At 45.3% G+C, this 26,221-nt stretch overlaps 1 protein-coding gene across 4 annotated transcripts in view; it reads left to right on the forward strand.

Moving 5' to 3' along the window:
* fynb (FYN proto-oncogene, Src family tyrosine kinase b) overlaps positions 1-26,221 on the forward strand; it is a 53,916-nt gene that overhangs the window by 24,479 nt on the left and 3,216 nt on the right. For 2 of the 4 annotated variants that reach the window (XM_041063722.1, XM_041063723.1), the window contains exons 3-10: positions 7,737-7,993; positions 12,571-12,667; positions 17,463-17,561; positions 19,203-19,306; positions 19,451-19,600; positions 22,826-22,990; positions 24,546-24,725; positions 25,908-25,984. In XM_041063722.1, coding sequence (XP_040919656.1) covers positions 7,747-7,993; positions 12,571-12,667; positions 17,463-17,561; positions 19,203-19,306; positions 19,451-19,600; positions 22,826-22,990; positions 24,546-24,725; positions 25,908-25,984 — 1,119 coding nt within the window. In that variant the 5' untranslated portion in view covers positions 7,737-7,746. Of the gene's footprint in view, positions 1-7,736; positions 7,994-12,570; positions 12,668-17,462; positions 17,562-19,202; positions 19,307-19,450; positions 19,601-22,825; positions 22,991-23,349; positions 23,506-24,545; positions 24,726-25,907; positions 25,985-26,221 lie in introns of all 4 variants that reach the window. The other 2 variants (XM_041063725.1, XM_041063724.1) reach the window with 2 other exon arrangements.

Below are 26,221 nucleotides of genomic sequence, written 5' to 3' on the forward strand. Positions count from 1 at the left end.
CAGTGATAAATAATGCTGCCTTCACAGTGAGCTATAGGTCTGACCCGGAGGTGAGGCAGCAGAGAACAGAGTTCAGAGAACAGACCTGTGATTGAACACTGAGGCTGAGAAAATGTTAGAGCTGAACTGATGGGTGAACTGGGGCGACCCAGCTCTCTGTCATCATGATTGGGATGCTGCTGTGGTGATAGTTCACTAATTTACTGGCATGTGTGAGTGTGTACAAATAAAACAAGCAGTGGTGGAGAGCTTTTGTGGTGCGTTTGATTCGTGTTTTTGTACATCCCTTCATCTGTCTGTGCGTTTGTGTAACCTTGACTGGCACAGGCCTCCTCCCTCCTCTGTGGGATGCCTCACGACACTGGCAGGGTGGTTTGCTGGGGAGTGCAAAGATGAGGCTGTCCCCCCCTACAGAGAAGTGTGTGTGTGTGGGAGGGGGGGGGGGGGGGGGGGGGGGGTCAGCATAGCAAACGACAACCAGAGCCTGTCATTAGCCTGCTCGCTTTGTCAAGTGTCTGGGGCACTTGCCTCCTCCTTCGCACCCACCTGTCTTTTCCGCTCTCCGTGTCTATCCATTTCATCACCCGCCGCCTTCCATTCCGCCCCCCCCCTGTCAACTCTCTCTCTCTCACTTTCAGTTCCGTCTCACTCGCCCACCTACGCCTCCTCTTCCCCTTCCCTATCAGCCGCTGTTCTTCCTCCACTCTGTCCTCCTTTCTCCTGTTCACTTCTTCGCCTCCTGATGAAGGGCACAGCACGCCGGCAGAGCAGAGTGAATAATAATTTCACGATGCGTTGTCTGTACTACAGCAGGGGGGTGAGAAACAGCAGGTTTCAGTGGTCATGCTGGTTGACCAGGGGAAAAAAAAAAAGGCCATCGCAGACACAGGAGTAGCAGAAATAGGTGGTGCTGGGAGCTTGTGGGTGGTGCCACGCAGCTGCCATGATAGCTTCCTCCATTTTGGACTCTCCAGTTCTCTCTGTCTGCTCAAAGGTCACCGCTTTTTCAACTGCCTGAATTAGCAAATTCACTCATATTGAAATTAGATGACTTCATTAAAATGTTCAAATTTTGTGTCAGTGCTGCATCGATGCACTTAGAGTGATCTTTATGTTGTGATACGAGCCGGAGGCAGACAAATGAATGTTGAACAGCTCTCGGAAAAAGGACAACAAACATCGACTACACTGGGTCACACTGTTAAATTCCTGCCGTCAGATATGAAGAATGTCTGTTAGTCAGCACTTTGATCTGAGTTCTCAAAGCAACATGAGACAGCTAACAAAGCTGCAGACAGGCTGAAATCACGAGCACGTCAGGGGCAATGACGCTGAGAGGGATGACAGCTATGTGCTGTAACAGAAGCTGCACAGAAACAGAAACTTTAAAGCTGAACTTAATGATATTTTTTATATGAACAGAGGGATAAGTGATGGTCTGAAAGATTTCTAGTGATCCCTAGACTCCTCTGGCCCTCTCTGCTCTGCACTCTTTACAGCACCTGCCAGGTAAAGTGAATCTGTTTCCAGCAGCACAGTAACAGTATAAAAATGGCAAAGAGTAGTTGCAGTATACTAAGTGTGTCCTTGTCAAGGATATATACTCCCACATGTATGTCCCAATCTTTGTGAAACAAATTACTAGCCAACCTCTTCGCAGCTGCCACCCCCCCCCCCCCCCCCCCCTCCTACCCACCACCCTGTTTCCACTGCCATGTTGCTGGAGGTGTTTTCCTTCAGACACACACAGTCCCGCAAGGGTTGACTTCAGCCCTCCACCAAGTAAAGGGATGGAAAAAGTCTTCCCTGAGGGGTTTCATATATGACAGTGTTCCCTCCACCAACCACTCAGAGCCCCCCTTCCCTCCTCTGCTCCTAACGAACCCCACCCCCCTCCCCACCAAATACAAATGCAGGCAGGGAGCTTCTCTCTCCATGACACATACCTTCAGCTCTGCACAGCCGCCACCATGAATTATTCACCTGGAGTCACAAATGGACAAGGGCGTGCCTCTGGACCAACTCCCTCACCCCCCCCCGCCCCACCTCCCCTCTCCATCTTTTTGTAGACATGGAGCGCAGTTGGACAGCACCTTACTTCTCGCTGTCTTAATCAATTCTCATCTCATGAACTCCTTTAATAACGCTCTTTACATCTTCAGGTACTTTAGGTCTTTGGCTCCAATTAAAGAGCCTAATGAATTTTGTCCATCCAGTGTAATGCGAATAGCTTTTTTTTTTTTTTTTTTTAACGTTAACTAATTATAGAGTCGACTCCACTGCTGGTCGTGTCCTGCTCTGTGATTGGATTTTCCCTGAGGGTTCATTGATTTCATGTTCAAAGAGGTAGGAACATGGTCTGATATGAATCATGAGAGAATATGGAAAATTGCATAGTGGTAGCTGCATCATCAAGCTTTTATTCTGAAAGGAGAATCATCATTCCTGTTTTGAAATTGCATTTCAGATGGTCCTTTCCTGTGAGCTGGTTGACGCTTTCCAGTCGGGTAGTCGCCTCCAGACTTGTTTCCTGCAGCCCCTCTGGGCTGGGGAGAGGCGGGAGGGGGGGAGTAAACAGCAAAACAGCCCCTTACAGCAAAGCAGGTGCCGGCTTTTTTTCTGTGAAGGAGGAATAATTCATCAGCGGAGAGGGGCTGTGTGAAAAGGAGGGAAGGAAGGGGGAATAAAGAGATGAAAGAGGCTTCAGTTCAAAGAGAGCAGTCAGAGATGACATCGGCCCTTACTGAGGCCTGCAGAGGGCTGTGGGAGGAAGGAGCTGGACAAACAGGGCTTAGAGCTGTCACAGCTGTCCTCGTAGAGAAGCAGATTGCATTTAACATGATTCCAGTATAATCGCACTGCTTAAGATAATTGATTAGATGTAATTGATTAGATCAGACTTACATGTTTTGGAGATGTGTGGTGGAATAACAACTTAATAAGACACTTGACAACTATGTTGTTGTTGTTGTTTTTTTTATCTGTATGATATCCTAATTACCAAAACGTGTCCGACAGAACGGAGGATCGAAAACGGTCAAGAACCAAAAGCCGTCGTGGAATGTCTGATCAGACTCGTAATCCTTTTTACTTATTCTTTCATAAAACAGTTCCTGATTTCAAGCTTCTTACTGTGAGCAGTACCGCAAAACATTTTTTCTCTTAGAGTTTGAACCGCTTTGGATTATTCCACATAAGAGGTTTCTGTCTGTTCCCTTCACGCTGTTTGAAGAGGGTGGTACACATACGTCACTGTACCAATCAGGATTTAGCAACAGATGAATCAAAACTGGATGACAGTGGTGTGGTTGTCGTTGTCGTGCTGTATCTGTTGCTGCCAGCAGCAGACTTGAATAATAATAATAATGCTCCAGCTGGGCCTGTGGTAGCAGCAGATACAGTCATAACTGACTGTTTGATGTGTAATGTCACTCAGGGTGACAGCAGTGCCTCCACGGTGCTTTTCATATCTCAGGGAGATAACTCTGCGGTTTTTTTTTCCGGTCACACTAATCAGAATCCATCAAAACCACCTACATCCAGCTCCAGCATGAGTAGCTGTGATGCTAAGTCATTCGCTCATCCCTGAAAATAGACTTACCCGCCATCATCCTTCCTCCGACGATTATCATTTAACAACTGCACCGGAACAGCTTTCATTCCAGCTCAGAGGGATCAATACACTTGTTTCCCTTTCTGAAAGCCGATTCGGTCTGCCTCTGCCAGTCACGGGTTATGTAAAGAGTCAGAATGCAGAGCCGTCTGTGGTTTGAGTCAGTGCTGCGAGCACATACGATTAGAGATGCTCTGCAGTCTCTGCACCGAGCGTAGCATTGCTTGCTGTCGTCGCCTGGTGATGCCCGGGTCTTTAACATGGGTCAAACCGAGGTGATTACAAGAAGCGCGAGGGTGATATTTCACTCTGCCTCATGTGAGGTTTGTTTCCTCACATCCTCACACCAGCAAAGGTTACACAAAGAGAAAAGACACAGCACTCCGTTTCAAAGTCTTGTGCTTGGCTTGTTATCTTGTTTGGCTTAAAAAAAAAAAAAAAACACAAATAGTATGGTAAGATTTCTCTCCTTCCAACACACCCCCACTTCCTGTGACAACCTCTGATTGTACTGACGGGCATTTCGGCCTCTGTCTGCTCCAGCGTGCCATCTGAGGGATCCGTCTGTAATTATGTTGAAAGAGAATGGTCATGGTGTGTCAGTCAGTCAGTCAGTGTGGGGCTGCTGTGCTAATTGGTGGAGGAGGGTGTCTCTCAGCGGCCGCACTGGCATTTAACAAAGAGCCCAGCCTAAACAAGGGTGGCACTTGATCGTTTTGTGAAAGCTGTGATCTTGACGCCAAAAAAAAAAAAAAAAAAAAGGTGCATGGAACGTCCACAAGGAGGAATTGCTGTCAGCTGGGTAGTTTCCTTAGAAGAGCCATGCCGCTCTTGTTGCTCTTGTTGGGCAACAAACAATTCCACTTGTGGTTCTATGGCGGTCTTAAAGAGTGACGGGAGATTGGATGGGAGAATACTGTTACTGCTGATTTAGTTTAATGTTGCGTTTACATGACCCGTTTCTTGTAAATTGTAGCTGCAGAAAATAGCATAGTTTACACTATTCCCCTCTAAACTGTAACATCGTTGATGCTCTATAAGACTTACAAATAGGACTAAAAATATAGACCTGTCCTGGGCCAGAGAAGAGGTCGTGGAGAGGTCACAGTGAAAACAGTTCATCCTCTGGGCAACATGATTGTACTCAGCGAGTTTCAGGACAGACTGCCTACGTAAATCACTAGATTATTTTTCACATGAGCCTCAAATTGTGGCCTGAGGAAAGGTCACGGTTTGGAATGGAAACCACTAGAAATCCTCCTCTGGGGGACCATGGTGTCATTGTCGTGATATTTAGTTGGTTTACAGTCTTTTCAGCCTCTCGTCTCCAGCAGCTTGTTGTCACACTGGTGTGTGATTATGGGAATTTAGAGCGGTTATGGTTTTGTCAGAGACACTGCTGATTGGTTCCTTCCTGTGAGCTCCTGAGAAAGGGAAAGCCCACACTCCTCCTTCATTATTCTTCTCTCTGTCCTCACAGTGTGTCACAAGTGAATACGTTTCCTGCTCCTCTCTGCAAGTCAGATGACACAACTGAGGCAGGAGACAAGCACGAAAGCAGGGGAGGGGAAGACAGAAACGCAGGGAGGGAAATACATTCTCAAGTGACACGTTTGAGGACAGAGCGGCGCTGAAGGCGAGACTGGCGCTCTTGTCTTCGGAGGAGAGTCTGGATTTATCGCCTGTTGTGTCTGCGCTGATAAACCACGCTAACACACAGTTGTTTTCCTCCTTGTTTTGCAGAGAAACAATTAGATGGCATTAATTCCTCCGGGACTGCACAAAATTGTCTGAGGGTAATCTTGTACCCGGCTGTGGTGTGTGTGGCTTGTGTCATTTTTTTTTTTAAATCCCAGCTTTTAATTTTGCTGAGGCAGAGACCATCCTGGTCTAGTAATCAAACTATTCAGCAAAAATATTTCAAGATGTTTTGTCTGTAGTCTCTGTTGTCTGCAGCTGTATGTACATTACTCCATACAAGCACATGAACAACAGAAACATTCCTTCTTTTCAACAACATGGCTGTCTGTAGTGAATAGAGTCCAACCCAGCTTATTATAAAAGTCCGATTTTATACAGCACCACAACTCCTACGTGACAATTACCTTATTAGAAGTTGTGTTGCTCTTACATGAAGTTAGAGGGCGTGTAAAAGAGAGTGGTAGATTGCATTCCTCCACCAAGGCCAAACTATCCTACATTTCTGTCCAGCTCTTATAATAGGAAATTAAAAGGAAAAAGGAAGTAGTCTGACAACATAAGTGATTTATTTTCCATAAAACATAGTAAGTACAACTCAGGATTTTCTTTCTTCTTTCTCCCCACATCCGGATTATTATCAAGCATCTGCATCAAATTGTACAAACTCATATCTCAACACCACAAATATGTCATTATTACCTCCGCCAAGGAGGTCATGTGTTCACCCATTTCTATTTATTGGTTGGTTTGTTTAGTTCTTCTGCAGGAATGTTAACGCAAAAAGTACTGAACCGATTTGCACCAAACTTGGCGGAGGGATGGTCCACGGGCCGGGGGAGAACCCATTATATTTTGGTGCGGTGGCGTGGTTAAAGCTACAGACCCAAGAATTTTTTTTTTAAATCAACTTCTGTAACATTGCAAGGTGCGCTCTACTGAGTGGTTAGTGCTAATTTTCTAAGGAAGTGACCAAAATGTTGAAAAATGCAGAGTTGTATAGGGGACAGTTTTTGGATCTTGACCCACAGCAGGGACTTTAAAGATAAGGATGTCCGCTGCTTCAACTCAGACTGATCTGTGTCTTGTGACACCCTCAACATTATGAAAGTGTAACACCAAATCGTTCTAGAAACCTTTAAAGTTAAATTATTTTTATGTCAGTGTTTTTGTTCAATCGATGTCATTCTCACCGTGTTTTGCCATAACTCAAAATTCCAGCCTCTGAAGTAGAAAGTCAGAATTTGCAGCTTAGGTAGACGTCAGGAGAAAGAGCAGAGCTGAATGCTTTGATCACATCCAACATGTGGAAGACAGGTGAAGATGTATACTTCTGGCAGCTCAGGCTCGATTTTGATTGTCCGGCTCCACGATAACACCAGCATCCAGTCGCCAAACACGCTCTGTCCTCCCACTCACTCTCCATCAAGATCAGCTTGGCAGTGTTGACAGCAGAGCACTGGCGGCGGGGGGGGGGGGGGCCTCCCCGGCTGGCTCTTCTCTCCGGCCGGCCTCCCCAGACATCGGTGTGATAGGAACCGTTATTCCTCCTGACCATGAAAGAGACACACTGTTCATATGAGTCATACAGAGACCGAGCTGTGTGTCAGGCTATAAAAAAAAAAAAGGTCTCAGCCTCCCAGACCAGAGTGCTAATCTGTGGAAGGCTGTCATCTGTGGAGAGAGCAGCGTGAAGTGAAAACCTTAAACAGAGTGATGGGTTCAGTTGTGTTCGGCGTGCTGTGCATTGGAGCACGTTGGAGCACAGCACGTTTCATCTTATCGATCCATCAGTCAGGCCTATAGTCTAGAAGTTGAATTCATTGCCTGCATTAAGGCTGCGTTAGCCTGTTTGTGATTTTATTCCTACATTTTATTTTTTACACAGAAAGCACCGAACCGTACTGAAGTTGGTGAAGTGATGGACCATGGGCCTTTTTTAACAAGATTTTTTTTTGGTTTTGTTTTTTCATTTTCGTAAACTTCTCAGGAAATAACATTGGGTTTACATCAGATCCTGATAGTAAACTGGATCTGGTGGAAAAAAATCCTCATCACACACAGAATTGTACCTACTGTGTTTTCTGACAGATAAATCATATATGTTATACTACTTCCTTTTTCCTTTTATTTTTCTATTATAAAAGCTAGACGTGTGTAGGATTGTTTGGCTTTGGGGGAGGTATGCGCTCTGCTGAGTGCTATTCCAGTGTTTGATGCAATCTTCCACTCAGTTAAGAGTTAGGATCCAAATGGGTTTTTACACACCCTGAATCCCTGCGGGATTTTTATCGCGCAGTCATGATGTGACGTTATCTATTTGATGTGTTTTGATTTTTCGAACCGCTTTCCATGATTTATCGCTCAAGTCGAGCTTCGTCTAAACCAACCTTTTTCCCCCCTCTGTCTTGTTGTCCTCATTCAGATTATAGATAATGGGCTGTGTGCAATGCAAGGATAAGGAAGCAACCAAACTCACAGACAACCGAGAAACCAGCATCTCCCATGAAGCGGGCTACCACTATGGGGCAGACCCCACACCGCAGCACTACCCCAATTTCGGGGTCACCGCCATCCCCAACTACAACAACTTCCACGCCCCCGTCGGACAGGGGATGACCGTCTTCGGAGGGGTCAGCACTTCCTCTCACACCGGAACCCTGAGGACTCGTGGTGGAACTGGTAAGGGACATGTAATGCTCAAAATCCTGATCAGATGCCCCCAGCCGCATCAGCATCAATAGTATTAATCGTGGTTCTGCTCAAAAGGTGCTACCAGATGTCCAGGTTCCTCACCAGATTCAACAGCTGGACCCAAACAGCCCTATGATTTTGTAGAGTAGTAGTAAGAGTAGTTGCTCTCCACCTGCACCACCACTGATGTGCCATGGTACAGAACAGCTCAGCAGCAAACAGATCAGGCTGTATACTGGACTTGGGCAAACTAACCTGACTGCAGGCATGCAGTAGAACACTGATCAGTTCCTGGGTTAGCAAATACTGGTCCAAACCTCCCTGTCGCCTCTGAGTAATCGTGTAGGAGCAAATGTGAGGATAAAAACTATAAATACTGAGAGACGGGTGTTGTTTTACAAAGAAGAAACATGGAGGGGAGAAATAATTCATCTGAAGGGTTCTTTCTTCGAGAATTGAGTCTTAAGTGTTTGACTGAACAGGGAAAGTATCTGCAGCACAGACTGAAGCTTGAAGGTCATTCCTCTTTTCTTCATTCCCACACAGTTACAGCGTGTGAGCACACCCCCCCCCCCCCCCCCCCCCCCCCCCCACACACACACACACACACACCTCCGTATGCTGAAGCACCAGCATTGTTGGTGCTGTTAAAGACTTCCCACAGCATCCCAAAATCCCGACAATCCTTGCCTCGCAAACCGCCGCTACAGCTCCACTCCTGACCCCGCCCCCAGCCCTGTCAGGAACGTCCGGTTGGCATTAGCATGGGGCTTTGTGCAGCCCGGCTCATTGTTTAGGTAGCGAATATTCCGACTCAGGATATCCTTTATGTTTGACTGAGCCCAGGCTGCTGTGCAGAGGAACTCAGCATTTCCACTCAACTTAGCAGGAGTCCTCTGCCTCAAAGTGTGGATTATTTTCTGCACTGTATAATCCAAATCCACACAGAGGCAGAGGAGGGGAGAGAGGTTTTAGCTTTTTAATTTTCTCCCAGTTGGGTGGGGGGTGGGGGGGCATTTGGACATAAGCCACCGTTCCCTCTCAGCCTCTGTTACAACACAACTGCCTTTAGCTTGTTTGCCTAACAGCCACAATCACCCCCTCTACAGTCGCACTGCAGAGGGACCCAAATTGCAGTTGGCATCAGACATCTCATTGATTATCAGTTGATCTTTTGCTGATGTCTTTTTTTCCTAAATGGAAATTCACAGCCAGTCCTGTGACCTTATGTAACTGATTGAGTGGGATCCCGGCAGACAGTTGTGAAGTGAATCAACAAACCAGTTTATACTCAGCGCCCACTTTTGCCGACCTAATGGAACATCCGAACGTTGCAAACCACAGCCGCGATGCGTTCAGGGTCTTGCTACTTTTGCGAAGGTTAGAAAACCAAAGAGTTTCACCAGAGTCAGATTGTCTCTTTTTAACAGTCGCCCCCCTCTCTTCTCTTGTTTGTTATCACATGAATAGCAGCAGGTCCTTTCTATCTCCAGTGCTATCAGCAAGAGCCTCGCATACCCTCTTCATATCAACATTTCCCAGAAAGCCTCAGCCTAGTGAGAGTGTCTGAAGTGAAATGACTTGAATAAATGCAATCAAGAGAGTTTAAGTGGACTTTGAAGAAGTGCCCGTTCAACTTCCATTTGTCAAACACTCAGAGGCATGAAACAGCTTAACAGCTGCAGTCACCTCAGACCCCAGGAAAACACTTTGAGAGCTACTCATCTCAACACGTGTGTCTTCTTCTGCAGTTTATTACTACTTGAGTCTCACCTTCATAGCTTTGCCCATCATTCCTTCTGTGGTAACAACATTGTGCGTTGCTTGCTGAGACCTGGGAATGCAGGTCTGGGTCTGATGGGGCAGGAAACATAAGCAGTCACACAATCAGACTGCAGGTTGGAAAGTCAGCTTATTGGAAAGTGGGAACAGAAACGAAAGGTAAAAAGGTTTTATTTTTTAATTTGTTTTTTTATTTTTTAACGTGTGTTTAGTGCCTTGTTGTGTGCCCCTTGAGTTTGACCGGTCCGATCTTATATTAATGTATCAGATCAGGTCTGGAGCAGAATTGATTTAAAGATAATTGCAGGTAATTATTTTATTTTATGGGCAATTAGGGACATTGTTGTGTTGTTTTGAGGCCAAAGACTTAAATGAGAGTTTGTTTGTTTTTTTTGTGGCTGTGATGGCTGGATTATCCAAGAGGCTTCATCTGTGATTAGACTTAGTCTCAGTCTCTACTTTGTGCATTCAAAATGAATTACATAACCCTGGTGCTGTGACTTCACACTGGCAGATTACACACACAACAACTCACTTGTGGTAGTGTGAAAATGATCACCATTTTCTTGTATCTTATTGCTGGTGGAGCATGAGAGAGGATGTAGGTATGAGCTGTAAGGAAACTGTGTGGGAACACTGAGGATTTGGGACATGGAAAGTCAAAACATTTCTCAGTATCTCAACAAATTCTACTCAGTTTCAGCCACTGTGATGTTCCCTGTCTTGTCCCTCTGCAGAGTTGTTGGTGAGATAATACTGGAATGGCTGAAAAGGTTTTTCAGGCCACTGGTTTTTTTTTTTATCTAGAGAGATTTTAGCCTGTCTGTTGTGAGTCAAACTGGAGTGAGGCAGCCCAAATCCCAGCTTCTGTCACTGGACCGTTCAGTGTCCAATGCAGCCCCTGGCTGCCCTGCAAAGATGGGTTCACATTACTGTCAGCTGATGCAGTTCAGGCGGTGGGTTTGCTTCAGGCAAGCAGGAACACTCGCCTCTAAGGACGATAGTGCACCTTTCTAAAGCCACTGTTATTGTGTTAGAAGGATTTAGCTGATACACAGCGAGTCAACAAGTAAAGCTCTCAGTGTCTTATTCACTCCCAGTGGTTAGACTGTGAATTCAATCATGGATGGAGTTCTCAAACTACTGTATAACCCTGTCAACCCAATTTAAAAAGTAAGCAAGTATGAAGGATTCATCTTTTCAGAATCTAATTTTACAGTTTGCCTTAATTTAACTGAAGCAGTACTGAACCCCCTGAGACCCCCTGAGATCCCACAGCTACCTGTGTGTCCCTCTTCTTTCAAAACATATTTCTTCCTCTGTTATCATACCTTCATATTATGGACTGTTTTGTTCTATTAATGTCCTACCCACCTCATCTAAACAGGTAAACAGTCTAGTTTTTCACTTTTCCTCTTCTTCTTCAGTTGCATTGTTAGCCTCCCGCTGTTATCTGTTAACACATCCTACAGTGAGCCTAAATTACTTTATCACTTCTGCAACAAGCGAACAATAAGCAGCAGGGGGAGAAAATATTGCTGTGAGAGAACTGCCATAGGGGGAGGTATTAAAACCAGAGCCATTGTTCTTTTTTACTTGTGTGATGATAGTGAAATGAGTAGGATTAGTGAAGGGAGATGTAGCAGTTGGGAGAAGAGAAGCTGACTTCAAGTACTTTGTGAAAAAGAGTTTTGATTCTGCCGTTATGAAGCCAGTTACCACAGGAAAGATGTGAGAGTGATGTATTACAGCGAGTAAAGGTTAATAATATGTAGTATAAATATTACAAGACAAAGGGGTTTAGTATGCTTGAAGCTAGTAGGTACTACATGTCATCTGACCACGTCTAAAGACAAAAGGGTTTATAACTGTTCTGAGTGATGACACTCGAAAAGCCTGAGTAATATGCTCCTCCTGTCTTCCTGAGAACTGTTTGTCATCTTGAGGAAAGGAGTCATATGACATCAACATGACAGCGTGTGACAGTGTTAGCATGCTAAACACTTAACACAGAGGTGTCCAAACTGTTCCACAAAGGGCCGGTGTGGCTGCAGGTTTTTGTTCCAACCAAGCAGCAGCACACCAGACTTGACTCATTTAATCAACTGATCTCAGTCTTCAGACAGTTGATTGGTCAAACTGTGTGCTCTTCATTGGTTGGAACAAAAACCTGCAGCCACAGCGGCCCTTTGTGGAACAGTTTGGACACCCCTGACTTAACACAAAGTACAGATGAGGGTTGCAGAGGATCACCAAAGTTATTACAGTTCAGTACCAAATACCAAATTTCACAGCAGTTCATTCAATAGACATTTCAGTCCAAACCAAAAAAATGTCAGCCTCCCATGGTGTCCAGGGTCATCCTCTGGAAGCCATGAATATCTGTACCAAATTTATCAACAATCCACCAAGTAGATGTTTTTCTAGATAACTGAAGCCTTTGTCTTGGTTGGTGGTGCCACATCAAAAGTCAGGAGATCACAAAAGTTATTACAGTTCATCCTCTGGGGACCATGAATGGCTGTATGTAATTTCACTGTAAATATAGAAGTATTACCAAATACATTTACAAAGCTAAAGTTTCATTGTTGGTAAATACCTGGTCATAAGTTATCAACTGTAAAAATTTGACGAGTTCCCATTAAACTCAACATAACTGACAATTAAACCAGAGGTTGATCCTCATTCATTCGATATGCTTCAGCACGGCGTGTGATTCTGAGCTTCGTTTTCCCTTCGCTTATCTGCCGAGCGCTGACACTGAGTTTTTATCCGTCCTGCAGGAGTCACCCTCTTTGTGGCACTTTACGACTACGAGGCACGGACAGAAGACGACCTCAGCTTCAGGAAAGGAGAGCGGTTCCAGATTATCAACAGCACGTAAGTAGCTGCAGCTGCTTATCTGCACTCAGGAGGAATGCAAGTTTTCTCTTTTTTTATCACCATTTTAAAGGCGACGGTGTTCCCTGAGAGAGAGGGAGCAGACAGGACGAGGTAAAAGTGGCAGCTTGTGCACGGAAATGAAGTGTTTTCGTGCCGTAATCTGGAGCAAGCCAGAGCCTAAAAATACGTCAACTCTACCTCACTTTGTGGGATGATAAAAAAACTGAATCATTTTACTCATGAAAAAAGGCTGAAATCCAATGAATGGCTAAGAAAGTCAGGATTGGCAGTGGCTTTATATAGGGCACAATATGAAAGGCTGCAAAGCATTTCAAATGAGGTAAAAGTGGTAGCTTGAACATGCAATATGACTATCAGTGGTGAACTGTTTATTTAAGGTTTACAAAGGGTGGAGCAGGGTCTCCAGCCAGCAGTGATGAGTGTGGTGTTCCTCCAAGAATTCCCTCTGAACTTGGACAGGAAGTGCCCTGTTACACCCACAATGATGTTTGGCTAGTTTTTCTTCCAGTCAGCAGCACTGCAGTGTGTGTGTGTGTGTGTGTGTGTGTGTGTGTGTGTGTGTGTGTGTGTGTGTGTGTGTGTGTGTGTGTGTGTGTGTGTGTGAATGGGAGGAGAGGCATGATCATCCCCCAGCTATTTAACCATCGTAGCCTGAGCTCGGGGATGGTTTTCATTTTCCTTGCTGTCTACATGAGGCCATGTGTCATCCTGCCGGAGCAAACCTCAGCTGCCTGTCTCTTCGTTTGGGCGTTTGCAGTGGCGCAATGACATTTGAGGACACAGGGGACACAGGGGGGGACACCGTTGGCACGGCGCTCTGGCCCTGTCCTCCTTTAGATCTGATTGTAATTGCATGAACTGCAGAGGTACAGCAGGGTTACTGTGACTCCACTGATTCATAATCAGGCTGATTGCCTTGTATGTAGCTGTCATTATACTGATACATCTCTGATTTCTGTGCACATAGACAAACACACAGCCTGTGGAATGAGATGTTTTATGTCAGCCCTGTTATTACCACGGATTCTGAGTGATTAAGGCATAGGTCAGTTTAGTAACTAACTGAAACTATGGGGATGGTATTTATACCAAACTAGTAAATACCACTGTATTATTCTATTGGTTGCACTTAGCATAATACTGGTAGTTAGTTAAATATTGTTAGTTATAAGTGTAATGTGAAATGTTAATACTACTGTAAGCCAAGCGCTGATGATCTGCACGTGTCTCTACTGTACGTGCCTGCCTTATCACCTCAGCCTGTGGCCCAGTAAGGTCAGTCTTCCTCCTCACCACACCCAGTTAGCATCCGGTCCTAGCCAGCATCCTGCACATTCCACCGCACACCTGGGTCCCTGCTGGGGTCTCAGCCAGAGCAGGAAGGCAGCGTCATTAAAGCCTAGACTCCCTCCTCCTCCTTCTCCACCTCCTCCTCCATCTCTCTGCTCCTCCTCAGCAGGAGCCAGACAGGGCTGCATCTTCACCCCTTCTTCCCTCCTCCCTCCCTCCTCTCACCTCCCTCCATCTGCCCACGCCTCGCTGCTTCAGCCAGCCTCAAATGCGGGCTTTGGGCTTCTTCTAGCCAGCCAGACTGACCCCTGCTGGACACAGGTGAAAAAGCCCTAAAATCCCCAATCTGCTCCGGGCCTGTCAGAGCTGGCAGGAAGTGAGTGAGTGACAGATGCCCAGACAGGCGGAGCTCCTGCGAAGCAGGGCCCCACCAGAGATCCCAGCGAGCTGCCTCGGCTGACAGACGGCAGTGTTGTCCCTTTTTGTTTTGTGATGGCATCCTCCAGGAAACAGGCCTCCATCTCTGAATGTTTATAAGGCGCTGCATTCAGCTCAGGCTGTTTATAACCCACCAGTCAGTGCGTTATTGTGTAGCTTCTTCAGACATAATCAAGAAGTATCTCCAGTTTTTACTGAAAGCTACAAGTCTGCACTGTAAATAAATTCAATTAGTATTGTTCTCAAAAACACACTGTGGTGTTGTGAATGGTTTTGTACTGTGTGACTACTCTCAGTCAACACAGCCCTGTGTTTAGTTCCTCTCTCTCGTCAGCAGTCACCACGTGGAGAGAGGGTTTGAATCCGTTTGGAGACGGGAGGGAGGTTCTTTGTTTACTCGTGTTGTTTTCTCTCTTTTTGCGGTGGAGCAGAGTTGGTTTTAAGGGGGTTTGTTTCTGGAGACAAAAGAGGCAGCGGGACAGTCTGGGGCCCACCCCGCCCCGTCTGTTTATGTCTCTCTGGCTTCATGCAAACACACATACCGAACACATCTTCTACCGCACAAACACATCCTCTGACTCCAGCATAGTTTTCTCCTTCAGAAGGCGGATTGTTGAGTCCCTCCCTCCTCTCCTGAGGGATCCTCTGCGAACAAAGGGAAGCAGGCCTGTTTCTGCCTGGGATGTCGTCCCCAGGCGATCCCCGATCATGGCTTTATTCAGCATAAATGAAGGACCAACAACGCCTCTCCTCCCCCTTCCTCTGCTCCCTTCTCTCTGTCTCACACACCCACAGACATTCCCTCCTGGTGTGTAAGGGACGTGATAGAAACAAGCGCCGGGTGGTACAGTGTGTCAGGGAGACACTGTCAAAGCTCGGGGACGAGGGAAGGAAATGTACATGTGCAATTGTGCATTCATGTGTAAGCATTGGTAATGACGGATGGTAAACCACTACTGCTAGCTGTCCCCTAAGGCAGCTGGATACTGATGTGTGTGTGTGAAGAAGACAGTGGAAGAATGAGGAATGAAGACAGAGGGCGAGACGAAGGGAGATGTGGGACATGGACAGATAAATGATGGGAAATGTTAGAAAATGTATTCATCTCACGTGCGATGTGGCTCACAGAGGAACAACACCACACCCAGACCAGTTTTCCCCCTTTACTTTGTGGTCCATGTGTACACTGTGTCTGTGTTGAAGGGATCCCTAGGTGGCGTCATACCCTTTTGAATTTGAGCCGTTATTGACAGAAGCAAAATAAACACCTCGAGGCTGAAAGTGTTTTCTGATTGATTTCTCCTCTTAAGCTGCACACATAATGGTCAGACGTTGGCATTTTAGTGGTCACCTCAAATAGGAATTGACAGAAAGTCAGCCACTAAACAGTCTGACGGGCTCACGGTGCCACATTACTTTAGCTTTTCCCTTTTTAAAATCTGGCATATATCAAAATGTGGGAAGTGATGAATGAATTTCATGCCTTTTAAGTGAAAGTTCTGTTTCTCATCCTCATGTTTTGATATGACTTTAACAGTCCAGGTACTTAAAAGTAATGTGGACAAATAAACTGGTTTTTTTTTTTTTTTTTAGGCTTTTAAAATGAAAATAAGTGGAGCAGGAGGAGGTGTGATGGAAAGAAGGAATATGAAGGAAGAGAAATGAAAGATAGAGGATGAACAGCTGAGTGACTTGACAGATGAACAAGTTTGAGGCGCAGAGACGGACAGATGGGCCCAAAAAGAGCCGGTGGTTAGTGAGGAAGAGATGCACAGAGGACAGCAGAGAGAGAGACACTAATGGCTGTGTGGGCGTCCAGGCTGAGAGGTCTTTAAGGAGCCTCTCCTCCCTCCTCCTCTGCCCCTTTTTTCCACTTTCAAGACTTTCAAAGCGGCTAAACCTCGATTCATGTGTCACCAGCATCACCCACAAGCAATTTAGTGCAGAGGCTAAAAAACAGTGTCAGCTCTGTAGGATGGATAAAACAGTTCAGCTGTGTTTCTCCTACAGTTGAACATTTTGTGAAATGCTTGTATATGCTTCCGTCCCATGACTGAAGTTAGTCTCATTTCTGTGAATCAGGTTCTGACCTTGGGGTCAGGGCGTGGTTCGCTTAGCTTAGCTTAACACACAGATTGGAGGCAGGGGGAAAATAGCTGGCTTCTAGCCAAAGCATGGACCTGGAGTCAAGATGTGATTAGCCTAGCTGAGCATAGATACCTGAAGCAGGGCAAACAGCTAGCCTAGCTCTGTGTGAAGACCAAAAACACACCCGCTAATACCTCTAAATATTGCTAATTTGCTGTGTTGCACCTTGCTAATTCAACCCATATATAAGATGAAATTATAATTTCTAATTTTTAAAACCTTTTTTTTCCTATTTTTTTTTTTCTGTGGGTTAAAAATGATAAGATACCGTCTGTTTATCAGTGAGCTTTGGAGGTGCTGGTACGTTAGCTAGTAAGCTAGCAGTTTCCCCCTTGCCTCCCATCTTCACACTCAGCCAGGCTGAAGACGTCCTCCAGCTCCACGCATACACATGAAATTAGATCATTCTTCTCATCTCACGATCAGAAAGAAAGCCAAGAATTGTTTTTCAGCAAGTGGAGTAAAAGTGTGACATTTTCTTTGGAATGATTTAAAATATTGTTTTGCAGTATTATTCACTTGAAGAAAATGGTATAGGTCAAATAAATGGAGGCTATGAACTTCAGTGATCAGGTTTTGTGGATTTTTATTGGTTGTTCTGTGTATTACCAGACCATCCATGTCTGTGTCATATGTTATTTTATTAGGAGAGAGGTCATATAAGTTTTTAGTATGGGTGGCTGCAGGGCTTAACAAACCACTCTGTGTTACTCACTTGTTCCTATATATGTTTTTCCACATGTTCAGTATTAGCAAGCAAGTCAAACTAAAGCTGTACTGTGATGTGTTCAGTGGCACCAAGAATGTCAGCTCATATAGTATAAAATAAACTGTATTAATGTGTTTTTTCTCTTCTTCTCTTCTTCCTCTGTCCCAACCCTTTCCTGTCTTTCAGTGAAGGGGACTGGTGGGACGCTCGCTCCCTCACCACCGGTGGCAGCGGCTACATTCCCAGTAATTACGTGGCTCCCGTGGACTCCATCCAGGCTGAGGAGTAAGTAGTGTGTGTGTGTGTGTGTGTGTGTGAATGCTCCTCAGAGACCCACGGTACACTGGGCCAGGACTGGTGACTTTCATCTAGGACGTGCTCTAAAGTAGCTTAAGATTAGTGGACACCAGGCCGCAGACTGACAGCCACACGTGCGGAGTTAACCCTCTGAGGGAGGAAAGAAAAAAAGTCACCATCACCCCACAGTTTCTACTGTCCCTGCAGGGCAGATGTGAGATGTGCAGATGTGTTATCAACACAGATCTACCTGTGTGAAACACACTGCGGTGTCAAACTGCTCTCAGTTCCTGTCTTTTTACTTCTCTCAGCGTAGTTTCAGTCCTTGTGAGAAACACTTTCAAAAGCCATGTTTTCATGTGGTGTTAAAAACATTGTGTTTTTCCTTCAACCTCACTGTTGACCACTGTTTTTGGTTTCAGTGTCATGAAAAACATCTCTGCTGGTAAGCAAAGAAGCTTTGTTGGAGGTTTCTACTCAATCTGCTGTGAATAAGTGTAGAGACTGTGACTGAACAGTAGTACTCCTCGGCCTTCAGCTGGTCACAGACTACATGACAGGCAGGCTGTCAAATTCTAATATAAAAAACCAAAAGAAATATAATTAAACTGAAATTTTAAAGTCACACTAGCAGATCCAGTGTTCATGACATGACACAGTGTGAAAGTGTTGGTCAGAATAAACAGCCTACTGGGAATTTTGTCTTAGAGCCTTACCCATCATGGGGTAAAAAAAAAAAAAGGTAAATTTTGTCCTGAGGGTGGGGGGTAAAGAAAGGTTAATGGAGTGTCCTGAATTCAAATGGTTCAGCCTCTGGGAAGCATACACGTGCTCAGCTAATGTCGCAGCAGTCGCAGCCTAATACTCAAACTGGAGCTGCAACAACTAGGCGGGCGGTGGTGCAGTGGTTGCTCGGGGGCTTTTCTGTGTGGAGTTTGCATGTTCTACCTGTGCTTGTGTGGGTTTTCTCTTGCTTTATAGACCGAATGATAAATCCACGTTTTAAGAATTTGTGAATTTCATGTTCTGTCAGACTCATTGCTTCATTGGCCAAGCCTCGGACCGGCAGAGGTGTACAACTGCAAGGCAGTAATTCTAGTTTTAGCATTACTTTTAAAATTGTGCATATTTCTGATCAAGTAGGAACTTGGTAAGGACTCTAATTTTCCCATACACAGTACATTAGTTAAAAAACAAGCAGCTGTAAGACTTAAGACGAAATGACGAACAAAAGCTACCAAAAACCGTATCAAAGTGTTATCTTTGTGTGGGAAGTCGGCTAAACTTAGTCATGGAAAGAAACACTGATGTGAGTGGGTCACGGGCCCCTAAATACTGAGGGGGGATTTCTGTTTTTTTTTCCCAGCATGTGGAGCCAAGCAGCTTTAATTTGAATGTGTTGGTCATCAGCCATGTTCTTCATTGTCATATCTCTGATTAATACAGTAAATAACTTCCTTCCTGAAAGACACTCTGCTTAAGTTACTGTGTCTAACACAAGTTGTTTCCCACCATTAAGTCATTGCATAGGATCTGCTTAGTCAACAGTGTTGACTAAGAGGGAGCCTGTACACTGTTGATCAGTTGTACTGACTGTTGAAGTACAATAACCTTTGTCTGTGATTGCAGCTGGTACTTTGGCAAACTGGGCCGTAAAGACGCAGAGAGGCAGCTGCTGTCCACCGGCAACCCGCGGGGCACCTATCTCATTCGTGAAAGTGAAACCACAAAGGGTAAAAGCATAGACACAAACTCACAACATCAACCGGTGTGATACAACCTGTTCTATTCTTTATATTTTACGTCCACAAGTTCTTGGTGTCCAGTCGCTCAGACCTCATTCCCTGAACCCCTGATCTGTGTGTCCCCCCTCCCAGGCGCCTTCTCCTTGTCCATACGAGACTGGGACGATGTTAAAGGCGACCACGTCAAGCATTATAAGATCCGTAAGCTGGACAGCGGCGGCTACTACATCACCACCAGGGCTCAGTTTGAAACATTGCAGCAACTGGTTCAGCACTACTCAGGTAGGAAGACTAAGCTATTCACTGACACTCTGCATTTGTATGTACGGGTTAGCTTTAGGACATATTCTAGTTCAGTTTAGGACATACTCTGCACAGAAGCACAGGGAAACAGCAGCAGATACATACATAAGGAACATGTAAGTGTATGCCAGACTAAAGATGCATTAGGCAGCTTCACACTTGAGTGGTCTTGAACGTCGGAAGCTTTTTTTTTTTCACTTTCAATCTCTGTATCTTGCTGTTAAGCTGCAGTGACTTGTGCAGCTTAAAGCCTACAGCAGTGAAAGAATGCGGTTTGTTAAATAGCCTGAAAAGCCAACAAGGCTGCCACTCAGTGGTCTGGCTGCAGTAATTCCCTGGGTAACAGTACATGCAGGACTGCAGGACTCGCTCTCTGTGCGAGTGTCTGTGCTGTCTCAGAGAGGTTTGATGTGGTAGAGACAGATCATCGACGCTGTCGCCTCAGTTGCGCAAGACCAAACAGCAACGTTCAAGGCGTCTTTTCTGTCCAATGTCCATTTCCTGCAATTGATCCAGAATGCATTTAGCAGACACTGTTACGTTTTATAATTACATTTAGTCTGCCAGCACATTTTCACGTACAGGAACAGAAGGTAGAAAGAAAAGAAAGCTACCGGATGTCAGATTAGCTGCATTTGCAACCTCATTCACATTTTATATCTACTTATATAGATTCAGAGTGCTTTTGTTTGTTAGCAGACAGGGAGTTATTGTGTCAGAGCTTCAGTTTGCATCACTGTGAGCTCATCCAGATGTGTTAACGTTAAACTCGTTCCTCCTGGCTGTGTGCGCTCTCAGGAGATGACCACTGACATCTGCGCTGCTGACACACACAGGACGAGACCTCCATCATTGTTTTAGCTCTACTCATGCATTCGGATTTTTCTCCGTCTCTCCAGTTTGTTCTTCCCTGAATCCATGTGTAGTCGTAACGATGACGTAAACACGTCTGTGTTTATTTGTTGTGTTTCATCACTCTCACTCTCTCTGTCCCTCTCTCTCTGTGAAAAGGATATTATTCCTGTCATGCTCTAATTGGCACATTGACGTTTCGATGTTTAAGCCCTAAAATCAACACTATGGATTTTCTGTATGCGTTTGTGTCATGGAACATTAACCATCCCTCTGCGTTTTATCACCAGTCCAGATGACATATGGAGCCAACAACAGACCTTTGTGAATAACCTTGACTCTTTTCAGGGCCTTTTTGTGCTTTCGTGGCCTTTTCTGCTTCCTTTCCTTGTTTAACGTGTCGTGAAAGAGCCAAAGAGCCTATCTGCCTTCATGTACTGGAGAATATTCTTCAGATGAAGCTGAAGAGGTCAGGAAACAGCAATACACAAGGCCTTGAGAACTCACAACACACACATTTAAAGCCAAACTACAGAAAAGCTACGGAAAGCTGAAAGAACCAATGGCACACGAAGGGTTGGATTCTGTCATTCGTTGAATGGTGGCTAATGTTAGCTAACGTCAGCTAACTTTGGATAGATATTTCTCTGTAACTTACATTATTGAGTCAGCAAACTGACTCATTTCCACCAGAAAAAAAATAAATAAATAAACTGGTGAAAAGTTCACCAAATGTTTCCATCTTTTTTTTTGACGTAGCATCTCATGGTTTTGACTCATCGTGTCATTATTTAGTCATCTCGTGATTCTCCTTTTCATCATTTCCTTACAGAACGGGTAGTTCAGTAGTAGACTTCCCCAACATTTTTACCATTTCACAGATAAAAAAATTGAAGTGTTTTTTATCACAATACTTCAAAAATATTATAATGACGCCCCTTAAAACCTCTGAATCAAGATAGCTTTGGAAATTGAATGAACGCTTATCGGTCATTTCTGTTTGTGGCTTTTCAGCAGACACTTTAAAGCGGCTATGTATTGAACTGAAGTGTGATTATATCACGCCCCTTTGCTGATAACAGGAGTTATTGTTTGAAGGAACATGAGACAAGTCCTGCTTTCAGCCGTTCGTTCATTGTCCTCAGCGTGGATCAGCGCCTTGCTTTTTAACCTCTGCGTTACGGTCCCACATATTGACAGGTTTTGTGACCGCCAGCAGAGTGAACAACACAGAGCTGTATTGACGTCTGAGCGGAGCCGCTGAAGCAGTAGACAGACCAGATGGGCTTTAATGGCCAAGTTGAAGGTTGAACGCGGGTCTTTATCTCGTCTTTTACTGCCCCATTGCAAACAGCCCCACCAGGTCCTCTAGATATCAGCATGGAGGTATCAGCGGAAACTCTGGCCTAATTCACCGGCTTAATCAATGGCTGGCAAACACTAGCACTTCCTCTAGAGTAAACGCAAGAGACGTTTGATTTCATGACACGGACCATGTGGTTGTCATCAGTGAAAGCGACGGCCCTACGCAGAGAGGAAGAGACGATCGAAATGGAAGCGGCGAGAGCAGCACTCAGCCGCCTGAACAAGCGTGGCTTGCTAAATGCTTCTCACGGTACATGAAGTTCCTGCGCTTTATCTTTGTGTTTAACCACAACAGCAGATAAAGCAGTAAAAAATTTCCCTGATGAGCGCCTTGACGCTCGGAGCTATCTCTTTACATCAATTACCTGCATTATCGTAAAGTATATGTGAGTCGTAGATGCCATTAGCCAAAAGTGAGCCATATATCATAGAGCCTATGCTTTTATTATGAGCTGCACCCATTACCTTCTGTTGTTCTGAAGCCACCATATCAAGGCAACATACAGGGTATTGCAACTGTAGTATTGCAGTTTCATAAAGTTGGAGAATTGTCAGGAGGTAGATTTAAGCAGGATGAAGAGTCTGGAGCCTCGTGGTGGCTCGAGATGAAAAATCAGGGGCTCACCAAAGTAATTCGCATTCATCCTCTGGGGACGATGAATGTCTCCTGTACTGATTGCGTTCTGAGACGTGCACAGCCAGGCAGCACTCTGGCTGATTTGATGATCAGTGAGGATGAGGGAGAGCACATTAGACTGATTACTGCTCGATCTTCTGACCTGAGCTCAGCCTGTGTGCCATCCAGGAAGCACAAAGAAAGGAAGTGATGTTTTGGCTTTCATGTTTACTCCGCTCCTTGTCGTCCTCGTTTCTATTTGTTGTGTTGCTTTTAAGCTCTCCTCTCTCCCCTGCTATGCTAACTCTCTGTACATCTCTCTGTCTCTCTCTTATGCTTTTGTTTTGTGTGTCGCTGCGTGCCGTGTGCAGACCGAGCCGCTGGGCTCTGCTGTCGCTTGGTGGTACCCTGCCACAAAGGGATGCCACGCCTCGCCGACCTCTCCGTCAAAACCAAAGACGTGTGGGAGATCCCACGGGAGTCGCTGCAGCTAATCAAGCGTCTCGGGAACGGGCAGTTTGGGGAGGTCTGGATGGGTACGGATCCGGTCGTCTTCCGGAAGACGAGGTCACAAGGAAAGGGGCCCACGCTTGAAGCAGCAGAGACACCAGACTCAAAAACACAAGCCAATAATCTGGCCCGGGTGGGAGGGTGGGATTCAAACGAGAAAATAGGGCAGGAAATTTTGATAATGCTCAGTTCGGGGATGTTGCCAGAGGAAGAAACTTCTGGTTTCTGACCCCATCCACCCAAAATCATCTGGAAAAACATCCAGTGTATCAGGAGACTCTGCTCTTACAGTCTAAAGATGGCTCCCCTTCCATGTGCCTCACTGCATGTTCCTCTCCCCGGTAGTTAACCCTGTGTGCCTTGCCTTCCCTCCCCCCCCTTGTAGAGAGTGCGGATGGTTTGTGCTTTAATTTAACGGGCGTGTGTGTGAACTACATCCCTGACACTGTGGGCTTGAGTCATGATGCCTGGGAGATCAGCAGAGACGCACTTGAGTTGGAAGTAAAGCTGGGCACAGGATGTTTTGCTGATGTGTTTTATGGTAAGAAAATCCCAAACTAAAAGAAGTACCCTTCTTTTTTCTTTCTTCTTTTTTTTTTTTTTGCACAGTGGGTCAGCCTGAAAGCAAATATGAAGATTTTAGTTTATCCTTTTCTGTGCATTCTTAAATGTGGAGGTGCTGAGCTCAGCACCTCAGCCTTTACAGACATTAGACATTAGACACACTCAGACATTATTAGGTTTTTAATATTTGAATATTTGCCATGTTAGACTTCCATACTGCAGACTCCGAGGGTGAGTGCGTGTGTTCTTATCATATTCCAGCTGGACAGATGCTGTGACAGATGACACTCAGCCTCTGGGACCCGAACCCAGCAGGTGATCATCACCTGCTCGGTCCCGAATCCCCCCAAAAACATCTGCACAGCTGCGTCATTAAAGAACGCCTGCTCTGATTTATGAGCCTGCTCTTAAACTAAACCCTCTATAACCCACCAAACACACAGAGACTCACTCATTACTCACTTGGTCACTAATAATGTTCCTGCATCCATTACTGTCACAGAATGAGATAAGTGGAGTGCATATATCTTATTCTGGCAGTGTACACTGGCGGCACAGTAACTGGCATGTAACCAATGAGGAGCTTACAGTCTTGCTTTTGTTAATCGTCCTACAAAGGATTATCTGCTCCTGTGTTGGCATATTGTGTCTCTCAGAGACCCTGCTGGGCCTCTCCTGGTTTTTCAAATCCATTTCAAAACCAGGTCCACTCTTAAATCTGGTATCCCATTTAGTTATGCTTCATCACAGCCTCTGTGCGTGAGAGACTGTAAAGACGGACTGATTCTCATGCTGCCTCCCGATCTCATTCTGTGTTTGCATGTTTACTTCATTGTCATTTCAAAGTAAGACTTCCTCCCCTTGTTTTTGACTCGAGTTGCCTCTCAGCCGCCAATCATCTCCTCAGGTTAGACAGCAGGGTTGTCAAGTCTTACTTTGAAATGGCACGATTTGAATACGAATCAGTGCTCACGGTGTGCTGATGCCAACGTGTGTGTGTGTGTATGTGTGTGTCAGGAACGTGGAACGGCACCACTAAGGTGGCGGTGAAGACTCTGAAGCCTGGCACCATGTCCCCAGAGTCCTTCCTGGAGGAGGCTCAGATCATGAAGAAACTGCGCCATGACAAGCTGGTGCAGCTCTACGCCGTGGTGTCGGAGGAGCCCATCTACATCGTCACAGAGTACATGGGCAAAGGTAGATGGACACACATACAGTGTGTCTACATCACTTTGTGATGTGGAACAAAGCAGGACTTCTGCTTGACCATGTCTCTTTACGAACAGAAGACCGCTGCAGTCCTGAGCTTTGCGTTGTTTCGTTCACGGCGTGCAGTGGAGATGGCTTTGTTAGGTGTGGGTTACAGAAAAGCAACAGAGCCGCTATCGGCAGTCTCATAGCCAATGAAGGCCCAATATGCAGCAACGTGTTTTTTCTAAAGTCAGCTTAAGCGATGCTTTGACGTGTGGTCTGCACAGTGAAACTCTGTGGCAGAGGAGAGATTATTCATTAAAATCTGAGGGATTTATTCCCCTGGGATGTAAGAATATATTCAGGAAAAGCCTTCACCATCAGAGAGAGAGATGAATATATAATGAAGATTATATATTTTAATCATAAAGCTTTGTCCCAAAGGCAACACTTCTAGAGTATTGAAAATGGAAAGGGTTCATCCTCTTGGAGGCATGAATAAGTAAATTTAGCAGAAATGTCAATCTGCGACTACATTCTAATGTTTAGAAAATTTAGGGCCCGATGTTGGACACGATCATAGGTGTTGCAGGTGATCGCCCTGTAAAAAGGGGTCTCTGAAATCATTTCCTCTGGGGACCATGAACATGCACAGTAAATAAAGAGCATTAGTTCTTGACCCCGTGCTTTGTTTGACCAGAGCAAACATTCGTACTACAGCATTTAAACGGTCTGGATCCTGCGCGTGTGCCTGTTTGTTTGTGTTAGTGTGTTCACAGACACACACTTCTTTGTTGTTGTTCTGTTCCCGTCAGACGAATAGTAACTGTGGAGCTGTGGAAAGTCCTTTGTTTCAAAGAGACTGAAGATGATTCAGGCTTTTCAAAAAACAATCCTCCGAAAAAAAAAACCCTGGAATTCAGAAAGCCCACAAGAAAGAGCTGTGGGTGCACATTAAACAGCAAAGAGCACCATAATGGAAACTTTGATGTGCATCAGTGTGTCTGCTGTACACACAGGCTGCCACATGTAGGTCAGCCCAGTAAGCTGGAGAGGACAGCGTGTTTTCACAAAGGGAAAACCAGTATGAAGATTTTGGAATGTAAAGTATTCGTGGTGATTGTCAACATCAGTGTCTGCGTGTGTACATGGACTATAAATGAGACATCTGTTTTACGTCCTCTGTAGGAAGCCTGCTGGATTTCTTGAAGGACGGAGAAGGACGAGGGTTGAAGCTGCCGAACCTGGTGGACATGGCAGCGCAGGTAAAGCTCGGGTTTTTACCCGTGGACTCCTCAGCGCCTGGTTACCGAGGGAAACTTCCTCCACATGAATTCATCAACTGTTATTTTCATCAGGGATTGATCTGCCGATATTTTATCAATGAATTCTGAATGAACGACACGAGCCCCCATGGTCCAGCTCCAGGCTCAGCCCTGATCTGATGCTGTTACTGAATGTTGTAGAACAGCACAGAAACAAACACTGATTTCTCTGTAACT

This window comes from Toxotes jaculatrix, chromosome 19 (assembly GCF_017976425.1).
Source record: "Toxotes jaculatrix isolate fToxJac2 chromosome 19, fToxJac2.pri, whole genome shotgun sequence".
Taxonomy (NCBI): domain Eukaryota; kingdom Metazoa; phylum Chordata; class Actinopteri; family Toxotidae; genus Toxotes; species Toxotes jaculatrix.